The 13295-nt window shown below is 51.9% G+C and overlaps 1 protein-coding gene across 2 annotated transcripts in view; it reads right to left on the bottom strand.

Annotated features, from left to right (window-relative positions):
- Positions 1-3958, bottom strand: part of LOC138447651 (keratin, type I cytoskeletal 15-like) — a 110132-nt gene extending 106174 nt beyond the window's left edge. The window contains exon 1 of one of the 2 annotated variants that reach the window (XR_011259920.1): positions 2814-3958. Coding sequence is in view for 1 of the 2 variants with exons in the window: in XM_069603875.1 (XP_069459976.1) it covers positions 2814-3242 (429 nt within the window). In the remaining variant the exon portion in view is untranslated. The remainder of the gene's footprint in view (positions 1-2813) is intronic. The other variant, XM_069603875.1, reaches the window with a different exon arrangement.
- Positions 3959-13295: the final 9337 nt, after the last annotated feature.

The raw sequence follows: 13295 nt of genomic DNA, 5'->3' as shown, positions 1-13295 counted from the left end.
GATAAAATACGTAGATTCAGACGGGAAGGGAGAGCTCAGCTGGCGAGTGCTGATGAAATGCATAGATACAAACTGGAAGGGAGAGTTCAGCTGGGGAGTGCTGATACAAAGCATAGATTCAGACGGGAAGGGAGAGTTCAGCTGGCGAGTGCTGATAAAGTGCATAGTTTCAAACGGGAAGGCAGAGCTGAGCTGGGGAGTGCTGATAAAATACGTAGATTCAGACGGGAAGGGAGAGCTCAGCTGGCGAGTGCTGATACAAAGCATAGATTCAGACGGGAAGGGAGAGCTCAGCTGGCGAGTGCTGATAAAATGCATGGATTGCGAGTTGCAGGGAGGAACTGTCTTGAGAAAGCTGATGCGATGCACAGATTCAAAGGTGCAGCAAGAGCTTAGCTTGAGAGTGCTGATAAAATGCATAGATTCAGGGGTGCAGGGAGAGCTGATCTGGTGAGTAATGATAAAATGCACAGATTCAGGGGTGCTGGGAGAGCTGATCTGGAGAGTAATTATAAAATGCGCAGATTTAGCGGTGCTGGGAGAGCTGATCTGGCGAGTAATTATAAAATGCGCAGATTCAATGGTGCAGGGAGAGCTGATCTGGAGAGTAATGATAAAATGCGCAGATTCAGCGGTTCCGGGAGTACTGATCTGGAGAGTAATGATAAGATGCGCAGATTCAGTGGTACTGGGAGTACAGATCTGGAGAGTAATGATAAGATGCGCAGATTCAGGGGTGCAGGGAGAGCTGATCTGGAGAGTAATGATAAAATGTGTAGATTCAGCGGTACTGGGAGTACTGATCTGGAGAGTAATGATAAGATGCTCAGATTCAGAGGTGCTGGGAGAGCTGATCTGGAGAGTAATTATAAAATGCTCAGATTCAGAGGTGCTGGGAGATCTGATCTGGAGAGTAATGATAAGATGTGCACATTCAGCAGTGCTGGGAGAGCTGATCTGGAGAGTAATGATAAGATGCACAGATTCAGTGGTGCTGGGAGAGCTGATCTGGAGAGTAATGATAAGATGCACAGATTCAGTGGTGCTGGGAGAGCTGATCTGGAGAGTAATGATAAGATGCTCAGATTCAGCGGTACTGGGAGTACTGATCTGGAGAGTAATGATAAGATGCTCAGATTCAGAGGTGCTGGGAGAGCTGATCTGGAGAGTAATGATAAGATGTGCACATTCAGCGGTGCTGGGAGAGCTGATCTGGAGAGTAATGATAAGATGCTCAGATTCAGAGGTGCTGGGAGAGCTGATCTGGAGAGTAATGATAAGTTGCTCAGATTCAGAGGTGCTGGGAGAGCTGATCTGGAGAGTAATAAGATGCACAGATTCAGAGGTGCTGGGAGAGCTGATCTGGAGAGTAATAAGATGCACAGATTCAGAGGTGCTGGGAGAGCTGATCTGGAGAGTAATAAGATGCACAGATTCAGTGGTGCTGGGAGAGCTGATCTGGAGAGTAATAAGATGCACAGATTCAGTGGTGCTAAGGGAGCTGATCTGGAGAATTCCAATAAAATGCATAGGTTCAGATGTGCGAGGAGAGCATAGCTTTAGAGTGCTGAGAAGGTGGATAGATTGTGAGGTGAAGGGAGAGCCTATATAATTGTTATTAAATACTAGCAAGTTGTTCATAAGCGCAGGGTAGGGATTTGAACCTTTGTTATTTTGCTTCCAAGACAAATGTGTTGCCCCTGAGCTATCCTTCCTCCCTGGGAATGTGGATGAGATGCATAGATTCACAGGGGCAGGGAGAGCTCTACTGCAGATGGCTAATAAAATGCACAGATTCTCAAAGGAGGGGCTTTAGATGTATTTAGAGTGCTAATAAAATGCATTATACGGGGGACTGGAGAAAGCAGAGCTGCAGCGTTCTGAGCAAATGCACAGAATACTAGTTGCATGGAGAGCTCAGCTGTAGAGTGCTGAGCAAATGCACAGATTAATAGTTGCATGGAGAGCTCAGCTGTAGAGTGCTGAGCAAATGCACAGATTAATAGTTGCATGGAGAGTTCAGCTGTAGAGTGCTGAGCAAATGCACAGATTAATAAATAGTTGCATGGAGAGCTCATGATTATGTAGAGGTGCAGGAAAAGGTCAGCTGTTGGGTGGTGATAAAATGCATGGAATCAGTGGATATGCATGAGATCTCCGCTGTTGAGTGCTGATAAAATGCATGGATTCAGTGGATATGCATGAGATATCCGCTGTTGAGTGGTGATAAAATGCATGGATTCAGCATCTGTAGGGAGTGCTCAGCTGTGGAGTGGTGATAAAATGCATGGATTCAGCATCTGTAGGGAGTGCTCAGCTGTGGAGTGGTGATAAAATGCATGGATTCAGCATCTGTAGGAAGTGCTCAGCTGTTGAGTGCTGATACAATGCATGGATTCCGTAGATGTGCATGAGATCTCAACTGTGGAGTAATGATAAAATGCATGGATGCAAGATCTGTAGGGAGTTCTCAGCTGTTGAGTTGTGATAAAATGCAAGGATTCAGCAGCTGTAGGGAGTGCTCAGCTGTTGAGTGGTGATAAAATGCATGGATTCAGCATCTGTAGGGAGTGCTAAGCTGTTGAGAGCTGATAAAATGCATGGATTCAGTGGACGTGCATGAGATCTCCTCTGTGGAGTAATGATAAAATGCAAGGATTCAGCAGCTGTAGGTAGAGCTCACCTGTTGAGTGGCGAGAAGATGCATAGTTTCAGAAGTTGCGGGATAGATTCATTTTGGCATAGTCTATTTAGGCGATGGAGGCAGCAGTTAGAAGCTTTGCTTCCCTAGTTGACCCTTGTCATGGTCTTACCTTCTCTTTCAGTGGGTTGATGGTGTCTTCATACGTCTTCCAGCTCTGCTCAAGGACCGTTCGCGGCCCGCGTTGGAACTCCTGGATCTTCACTTCCAGGGCATGGTTGGTCTCCTCCAGGGTCTTCACCTTTTCCAGATACGAGGCCAGGCGGTCGTTCAAGTCCTGCATGGTCACCTTCTCGTTGACCGGCAGGCTAGACCTCCTAGCCCCACTACTGAAGTCTCCATAGCTGGATCCACCACTGTAGCTGGACCCTCCTCCATAGCAGCCCCCTCCGAACCCTGAACCTGCCCCGGCCTGGGACCCATGGACTGACGAAAAGGTCTGGCGGTGCTGGTGGTCTCTGCCAAAGCCGCCATCCTTACCCAAGGATCCACCGCCGGCACTATAGTTGGTAAAGGTGGTTGTACGTTTGATGGGCATCATGAGATCTGAGTCAATGAAATGACTAGCCAGCAGTCACCAGAGGATACAGTGTGTGTGTGTTTGCTCTCCTCAGTGGGCCCTTTTATAAACAGCAGGCCCCGCCCCATCTACCACGCCATTGGTTCCTCGCAGCCAGTAACCCGAGCAAGAGCCTCCTATGCCAGAGATGAGATTAAAGGCTTTTGTTGTGTCAATTGCGTGGAATGCATGGGTGCAGTAAGGGGACTCTGGCAGCAGGTGAGAAGGTCATGAGCGGGTCAAGGTGCAGCAAGGGGGCGTGCAGAGAGAGTAGAAGTGTTAAGGGGTCGGGCAAGACGAGAGGTGGTGCAGAGAAAGGGAGTAGAGTGAAGAAGCGGTAGAGAAAGAAGAAAAAGAAAGATAGCGAAATAGAACGAAAGATGAACGACGCTGGAAGAAAGGAAGAAAACAAAACTGGCAAAGGGCGAACAGGTATAGAAAATAAACTCAAGAAACAAACCGTGGAGGGAGAAAGAAAAGTGATTTTTACAAAGTGAGTCAAAACGGAAGCGAAAAGAGCAGGGGGCGAAATTAGGGGAAAATAGTTGAATAGAAAAAAACCGAAGCATAGAAAGATATGAGAAAATAAGAAGTCGCCGACAGTGGCGGGGGGAGAGGTAAAATAACTCGTGTGTGGCAAGTGATGGGCAGAGAAAGGGTGGATAGTCGAGGTGCGGCACTGAGGAAAGAAGAGAGTTGGGAGGGATGACGGAGGCGAGGAGGGGCGGAGGGAGGGAGTGGGGGGCGGATAAGAGCCGCTGTGTGCTGCGAGAGTGTAACAGGATATCTGAAGAGATAAACAGGGGCAGCCCCTCGGTCTCTCCAAAGCGGAGGAGTGACCGCGAGTCAACAATCAAAAAGCAGTGCATCAGGTTCAAGTGCGCAATGCGTGTAACAACCAGACCCCCCCCCCCCCCGACCCCGCAGCTAGGGAGATTCCACAGGAGCCCGAGGGGAACACTGGGAACCTCAAGTGGCCTGGGAAGGTGTTTGCAAGTGGGTCCATGGAGCACTGCGCAAGCGCACACAGGGCGCGAGACCATCCCCTCTAAGTAGGTTTTGGGGGAGCCCTGCCCCAAGAAAAATACGCAACAATGGTGTTGAAATGGTACGTTGCAAAGCACTATTACCCTATGTAAAAACAAAAAAGTAGTTAAAATTAACAAAAATACAGATAAATAAGATTTTTTAAGAGTGAGGACATATCCTGAAAGCTTTATAACAAATTATGTATTTCAAATGGGTGTAGAGGAGAAGGAGGAATGGATGGGAGAGGGGGTAGGAGGAGCAGAACGCCAGGGTGCCCCCACAGAGGTAGCCGAGGGTGCAGAGGCCCACGGGAAATATCCAGAGTTCCGGGCCAGTCCACCCCTGCGCCAGGGTACCCCCACAGAAACGGCCGAGGGCGCAGCGGCCCACCAAGAAATCTCTAGAGTTCCCTGCAGGCCAGTCCACCCCTGCGCCTAGGTACTGTTATGAGTGGCTGCCCCTTTAAGGCAAGCCACATGTAGGGGGAAGTGACGTGAGGAGGAGAAGGAGAGTGTCAGGAAAGACACTTTCCAGTTTGTATTGAATAAAGAAGGTTGTTTGTTACACCCGCTGGCGTCCGTGTATTATTGGAGCATCCCGAGCTCCCTAACATTTGGCGACGAGGACTCTCCAGCCAGCGGTCCTCCTTATTCCTGCAACGGAGATCCCTCTGTGCGTCCTCCTCCACTGCTAGTGATCCCACTAGCCCGCGGATCCACGCTCCAGTCCTGCATCTCAACGCTCGCACGAGCGGTCCTCCTGAATCCTCCTTCCCCCCATGCGTGGGTGATCCCGCCACATAGGGCCCTGCAGGCACCCGCTCCACTCCAACCGCTTCCGATCCCGCCGTGTTCGGAAGAAAAGTAAACAAACACACGGCGCAGGCCGGGTAAACGGCCAACGCCAGAGGCGCATACAAGACGCCAGAGATGCCCAACTACACGAGGGGGTGCCCGCCAGCAAGCACGTTAAAGAAGTGAAAAAAAAAATATATATATTTTTTCCTCCATACTACTACTCCTCATTCCTCCGGCAGCCTTCTTCATCGTTGCAGTACTTGCATCCACCACAACAGTGCCACTATCACCCCACAAGAACCCACATTTCGACACGTGGTGCCCAAGGCTATCCGGTTTGGACCACAAGGAATTCACCTGACGGTTTTGCAGCCTGCAAGCAGCGCCGACTGCATCCAAAAAGAGCACCACTCCGGATCAGGCATCATCCAGCTCGCAGCCTCTGCCTGCTGTATCGAGGTCCACCGTCACGGCATGGCGCATGCCACCACCCTTCGCCATGACGCCTCAAGCAGATAAAGGTGCAAGGTGGGTGGAATGGTTGGAGGACTTCAATAACTTTATAGAGGCAGCTGGAGAAGAAACCTCTCCACGGCTACGAAGTATGTTCATCAACACGGCACTGAGATAAAGACGCTCATCAAAACCATACCACCAACAGAAATCACTGGTTTCGACAGTCTCATAGTAGCCCTGAACAAACGCCTTGTCATCGCCCCCAATAGGGACTATGAGAGATATGTCTTTAACCAATGCACGCAACGCATGGAAGAAACGGTCGACGAGTTCATCACGAGACTTCGAGTCAAAGGAGCACATTGTCTATTCCATGAGTTCTCACTGGACGAAGCAATCCGACTCAGGCTCATTGAGGGCTGTGTGTCAGCTACATTACAGAAACAACTTCTAAAGAAACCTGTCACAATAGAACAAGTGAGTGAGATGGCGCGCATACTCGAGAGAGTGGAAAAGCAGGCCACTCACATGGCCACCAACGCCACCACAAAACTCGACAAGAGTGACGTAATAGCAGCAATGCAACCTGGCAACCAGAAAAGCTACGACAGAAATGCCACAACAGCCCCGCAAATGCAAAGACAATGCTACAGATGTGGAATGGCATTCCCACATGCAGGTTCCTGCCCTGCGCTGTCCCAAAAATGTGGCAACTGTGGCAGGGAAGGACATTTTCAGGCTGTGTGCAGGGAAGGAAAACCATTCCCCACTCCGAGAGTGTACACAGGCACGCAAACGAGACCAACCCAGAGGTCACTCCCCAACCAGTCTTACCAGCCACGACCATACCAGCAAGGACCCAGGAGATATGTAAGAGTGGTTGGGGAGGTATACCCAGAGGAAGACTGCCAAGAGTATGTCACACAAGGACAAACCATGCAACTGAGGGACGAATATGATGGACCACCGTCGACACGCCATGACCCTTTGCTAGAAACGCATGGGGAGCTCGACTATGGTCTCGCGTATGACCTGCATGACCAGGATGAGTTTGTAAACCTTATCATGGATGAAAGGGAAGCCCAGGAAGCACCCAAGATTTTGATAAACATATGCAACCAGCAGTTCTGTTTTCTAATTGACTCAGGGGCGACAGTGAACATTATAGGGGAAACAGAGTTTCAACGACTGCATGATAAACCGAAACTGAGCCCGTCAAGTTCGAAGATTTATCAATGGGGTGCGGATGCCCCGCTACAGTGCGTTGGGTCGTTCAAAAGGAGACTCACATTTGCTGGCCAAGTAACCGACACGATCATCCATGTCATAAAAAGCCCCACCAAAGGTCGGTGTTTACTAAGCTACAGGACGGCATCACACGTGGGCCTAACCAACATACCTGTCCAGGCTGGAGATATCATTGAGTCCTCGGAGCCACCACATAGCAAGATGGAGCACATAGGCAACATAGTCACCCATGACACCCCTGCCATCACGAAAGAAGACATCATCAAAGAATTCCCGCGACTATGCCAGGGGTTGGGCAGGTGGAATGGCCGCCGATCAAATTACACATAGACCCAAACATTTCACCGGTCCCGCAACACCCGCGCAGGGTAGGGTTCCATTTGCAGGAGACGGTGTCGAAAGAGCTAAACCAACTATTGAAAAATGACATAATTGAACCGGCCACCGGTCCGACACCGTGGGTCTCTCCCCTTGTGATTGTCCCAAAAGAAGGTGGTCGCCTACGACTATGTGTGGACATGAGGGTGGCCAACACGGCTATACAGCGAGAACGGCATCTTGGTCCAAAAATTGAGGACATGATAGTCCAATTGAACAAATCCGTCCTCTTCTCGAAATTGGATCTGAATCAGGGGTATCATCAGATGGTACTCCACCCGGACTCACGACCCATAACCACCTTTGCTTCACATGAAGGACTGTTCCGTTACAAACGGTTAAATTTTGGAATTTCGTCGGCGGCGGAAATATTCCATGAAACGATCCGACAGATCATACGCCCTGTAAGCGGGACACTCAACTACAGCGACGACATCTTGGTTTTCGGAAAGTCACGCAAGGAACATGATGTTGCCCTTCGAGAAGTGTGCCTGGCAGTGCAAGAGGCCGGACTAACACTTAATATCGACAAGTGTCGATTCAGCAAGGCCAAGCGCAAATTCTTTGGCCACATTTTCTCGGCTGACGGGATGACTCCCGACCCAGACAAAGTAGCCACCATCTTTCAGCTGGAAAGACCCACTCAAGTCGCCGACATCAGGTCATTTTTGGGAATGGCAGGATACTGTGCTCGGTACATCCCACATTTCGCATCCATCACTGAACCTCTCCGGCGCCTGCTTCAGAAAGAGGTCGCATTTGCATGGTCTGAGGAGTGCCAAGCTGCGTTTGACAACATCAAACAGTCGTTGACTGAGGCGAGAAAATTGGCATACTTTGACCCTGACTGGCACACCGAAATAGTGGTAGATGCCAGCCCGGTGGGACTAGGCGCCATTCTGGCGCAGACCAGTGGACAAGACACGCATCCAAGGCACATAGTTGCTTATGCCAGTAGAGCCCTGGCCCCGCCGGAGTCGGCGTACTCTCAGGCAGAAAAAGAGAGCCTGGCAGCCGTCTAGGCGTGCGAGCATTTTCATAATTTCGTCATCGGGAAAAAGTTCACATTGATCACAGATCATCAAGCCCTGCTTTCCCTTTTCGGCAACCCGCGCACAAAAATGCCACCCAGGATTGAGAGGTGGGGAATCCGTCTGCAAGAATATGACTTTGACATTGTTCACCGACCTGGAGGAGAGAACAACCCAGCAGACTACCTCTCCAGACACCCGAGCGGTAGCCCCACACCTCGAGAGGGAGACGTAGAATACATCAGCTACGTCACGACCAACGCGTTACCGCCTGCCATATCCATCGAAACAATTGCAGTGGCGTCGGCAGCAGACCCATCCATGGCCCTAGCCATCAGTCTGACGGAAAATGGAAAGTGGAAGGACTTCCGCAGAGCGGTACAAAAACACCCAGGAGCGTGCCGCGATGAGATGGAGAGACTGGCGAGGGTGCACGCCGAGCTGGCAGTCCAAGAGAAAGTCATTCTGGTACGGAGTTGCAAAATTGTCATACCTTCCACACTACGCGTGGAAGTCATCAAAACTGCCCACGAAGGGCACCGTGGTGCGGATAACACCAAACGTCTGTTAAGGAGCAATGTCTGGTTCCCCTTCATGGACGATATGGTCGACCGGTGGGTCAAGAACTGCGCAGCATGCCAGTGCACAGCAAGACCCGACCCGCCAGTACCGCTCAGAATAACCACAATCCCAGATCATCCTTGGGAGAGAGTAGCGGTCGATTTCTATGGACCAAGGGAGGAAGGAGATTATCTGCTACTGTTTATTGACGAACACTCCATGTTCCCCATAGTAAAACGAGTCAAATCAACAGCGTTCGCCCACGTCGCTGCAACATTTGATGAATTCTTCAGCGAGTGGGGGATACCAGACACGCTAAAATCCGATAATGGTGCCCCTTTCAGTGGTCATGAGTTTGGGGTATTCGCGAAACATATGGGTTTCCATCACCAAAGAGTGACAACGAGATGGCCACAGGCCAATGGCATGGCGGAAAGATTTATGGCGTCCATTAAAAAGACCATACAAAGGGCACGCCTAGAGGGGACTGACCCCCATCAAGCGCTCTGCAGAATGTTGAGGGACTACAGGAACACCCCTCATGAAGCCACGAACAGAACCCCAGCAGAGCTCATGATGAAATACCAGGTCAGGACCAGGCTCGTCAACAACCCGACGAACCGGCCTGAGGCAGACCAAGAAGTCATCGAACGAGACAGAGCGACCAAAGAGAAGATGCGGGAACAGACTGACAGGAGGAGGAGAGCACATCCAAAAGAACTACAAATAGGAGATGAAGTGTGGGTGCAGAGAGCCGCAACAAGAAAAACAGACTCACAATTCTCACCTGAGCCGCTGAGAGTGGTTGCGATAAAAGGCACCATGATAACAGCGACAAATGGACATCAGGAAGTGACTCGCAACAGTTCAAGGTTCAAGCACATTACCAGACCTGTTGAGGAGGAGTTGCCCCCTGAGAACCCCGACCCGGAAGTCATGGACATTCGTGATGAAACGTGGATCCCCCTCGAATCACAGGTTCAAAGTCAGGTCAACCCTGAGCATGACGCTGATGGCGGCCCCCACCAGGAGCCGCGAGGAAGACCACAAAGGAACGTTAGGAGGCCTCCCAGGTTAGTGGAGGAATGTTGACATTGGTGCCAGTTGGCCAAGTTGAGTCACTTGCAAGGACATTTGTCCGGGGGTGTTGTTATGAGTGGCTGCCCCTTTAAGGCAAGCCACATGTAGGGGAGACATCACGGGGGGGGGAGTGACGTGAGGAGGAGAAGGAGGGTGTCAGGAAAGACACTTTCCAGTTTGTATTGAATAAAGAAGGTTGTTTGTTACACCCGCTGGCGTCCGTGTATTATTGGAGCATCCCGAGCTCCCTAACAGGTACCCCCACAGAAGTGGCCGAGGGTGAGGCCCACCGGAAAACCTCCAGAGTTCCCTGCAGGCCAGTCCACCCCTGCGCCAAGGTACCCCCACAAAAGCGGCTAAGGGTGCAGCAGCCTACCGAGAAATCTCTAGAGTTCCCTGCAGGCCAGTCCACCCCTTCACCAAGGTATCCCCACAGAAGTGGCCGAGGGTGAGGCCCACTGGGAAACCTCCAGAGTTCCCTGCAGGCCAGTCCACCCCTGCGCCAGGGTACCCCCACAGAAACGGCCAAGAGTGCAGAGGCCCACGGGAAATCTCCAGAGTTCCTGAGAGGCCAGTCCACCCCTGCGCCAGGGTACCCCCACAGAAAGGGCAGAGGGCGCAGCGGCCCACGGGAAATCTCTAGAGTTCCCTGCAGGCCAGTCCACCCCGGCGCCCAGGTACCCCCAAAGAAGCAGCCGAAGGTGAGGCCCACCGGGAAACCTCCAGAGTTCCTGACAGGCCAGTCCACCCCTGCGCCAGGGTACCCCCACAGAAGTGGCTGAGGGTGAGGCCCACCGGGAAATCTCCAGAGTTCCCTGCAGGCCAGTCCACCCCTGCGCCAAGGTACCCCCACAGAAGTGGCTGAGGGTGAGGCCCACCGGGAAACCTCCAGAGTTCCATGCAGACCAGTCCACCTCAGCGCAAGGGTACCCCCACAGAAGCGGCCAAGTGCACAGTGGGTCACCGGAAAACCTCCAGAGTTCCCTGCAGGCCAGTCCACCCCTGCCAGGGTACCCGCACAGAAGCGGCCGAGTGCGCAGCGGGTAACCAGGAAACCTCCAGAGTTCCCTGCAGGCCAGTCCACCCCTGCACCAGGGTACCCCCACAGAAGCAGCCGATGGTGCAGCGGCCCCTCAGGAAACCTCCAGAGTTCCCTGCAGGCAAGTCCACCCCTGTGCTAGGGTACCCCCACAGAAGCGGCCGAGGTCGCAGTGCGCAGCGGCCCACCGGGAAATCGCCAGAGTTCCCGACAGGCCAGTCCATCCCTGCGCCAGGGTACCCCCACAGAAGCGGCCGAGGGCGCAGCGGTCCACTGGGAAACCTCCAGAGTTCCCGACAGGCCAGTCTACCCCTGCGCCAGGGTAACCCCACAGAAGCGAGTGCGCAGCGGCCCACGGGAACATTTCCAGGGTTCCCCGCAGGCCAGTCCACCCCTGCGCCAGGGTAAGCCCATAGACGCGGCCGAGTGCGCAACAGCCCACCGGGAAATCTCTAGAGTTCACTGCAGACCAGCCCCCCCCCACCCCCATGCGCCAGGGTACCTCCAGAGAAGCGGTTGCAGGCGCAGCGGCCCACTGGGAAACCTCCAGAGTTTCCGACAGGCCAGTCCACCCCTGTGCCAGGGTAACCCCATAGAAGCGGCCGAGTGCGCGGCGGCCCACCGGAAAATCTCCAGAGTTCCTTGCAGGCCAGGCCACCCCTGAGCCAGGGTACCCCGACAGAAGCGGCTGAGGGCGCAGCGGCCCAACGGGAAATCTCCAGAGTTCTCTGCAGGCCAGTCAGTCATCTGCCGGGCCTACCCGGTGATGCATCTTTCAAGCAATGTCTTGAAGACTCAGATAAGCTGCTGGCGACATTGCTCCGAGACCACAGAAGCTGCTGTGTGTGTAAAAGGTCACCTTAATCTAATAGGCCTAACTGACACCCCACACCTTCACATTACACACAAGTACTACAAGACCTACTCTAACCGTCAGCCTGAACACACTCTTCCAAATTCCCCAAACCCCATTAACAACAGGCAGGGTCCCCATGGCATGTTCACCCCCCAGTCTCTCGTCCTCTTCCTGCACCCACTTCCCCTCGCTCCCTGATGACTGGATGTTTGCCTGCTCTGCCTCCGGGCCTCATTCCAAGTTTGGTGCTATCTGTGCGGTAAATACGCTCACATACCACCAAACGGATTTACCGTTACCACCATACCGTTACCACCATTGTGTCTGGCGGAATTATCGCTGGATTACAAGTGGTGGTAGGCGGTGTTAGTCCCCTTTATTGAGGACTCCATGGGGATTTCAGCAGAATTGCCACCGGTGGTTACTTCCGTTGGCAGGAAATTCCACTGAATTGGCCTTTTTTTGGCTGTAAAGCAGAGGAATTACCTCCAGCATTCTGCTGGCGGTTTTTCCTCTGCCTTACCTCCAAACCCAGAGTTTGGTGGTGTAGTAATTCAGAGGCAATGCAGTCTGTTACCACTGCATTACCATCGTTTCTGGCCCCACCGCCAAAATCATAATGAGGCCCTAATTATTTCCCTATTCTTACTTAATTAAATGTAATCTGTAGCCAGTTGTGTGGCGACGTGCCTGGTGCACATATGTCAGCAGCGCCAACCACCTGTTATCCATTTTACATCAATGACCCCCTCTTGCTCAAACCAGGCCCTGGCAAATTAGCCTTTTGAAAAAAATAACTCCCAAAATCTTTTTGCGATAAAGATTCATTAGGACAGTGGTTAGATGACTTACCATCCATCTGCCAAGCTCTGATCCACCCACTCTGTTCCCTGCTCCCCCAGTTTATACCAAACCCTTTTCTGGCAAATGGACAAATCTTGACTGGGAAGAGCCAAGCATGTGTCTTCTGGCAACCCATATTCCTGGGGAGTGGCGTGGCGGTGTTGGGCCTGGTGAAGGTCTGAGCTACGATCAATGGTAACCCTCTATGGGGTGAAGAGTATATACACGGGTTCACCCAAAAAACCTTGTAAAGAGCAGCTATGGGTAACCATCTGCAATGAAAAGCTGTAGATATTCAATGGAAAAAAGTTGCATGGACCTTATGGTTACAAAGCAAAACCTCAATGCACTGAAATGTGGCAGTTGCAGTTATCAATGCAGCCATACCTCACACGGCCATTAACTGCACTGTGTATGACGTCACACATGTCAACATAAAGAGTACCACTGGTGATGGCACACTAAGGATATCACATATGACCGCCAATTTTGGACCAAAGAGAATAGTGGGGTTGTTATTTGGAGATTCAAATGGTAAGATCAGGGCCTGCCCTAGGCAAAGGCGGCCTGGGCTGTCGCCCAGGGAAACACTCTCATGGGTGCCTCACAGGCACCAGATTGTGGTCTAGAGTTGAAAAGGCTCTATTCTCTTCATGTTCCAGTGAGTCCATGCTGTCATCTCTCAAACCCCTTTGACGCTCCAGAGAAAATCCTTCC

The sequence above is a fragment of the Ambystoma mexicanum genome, chromosome 3q, assembly GCF_040938575.1.
Source record: "Ambystoma mexicanum isolate Mex_15411 chromosome 3q, UKY_AmexF1_1, whole genome shotgun sequence".
NCBI lineage: Eukaryota > Metazoa > Chordata > Amphibia > Caudata > Ambystomatidae > Ambystoma > Ambystoma mexicanum.
Note: the sequence above shows the minus strand (reverse complement) of the source record. Positions and strands in the feature narration are given on the sequence as shown.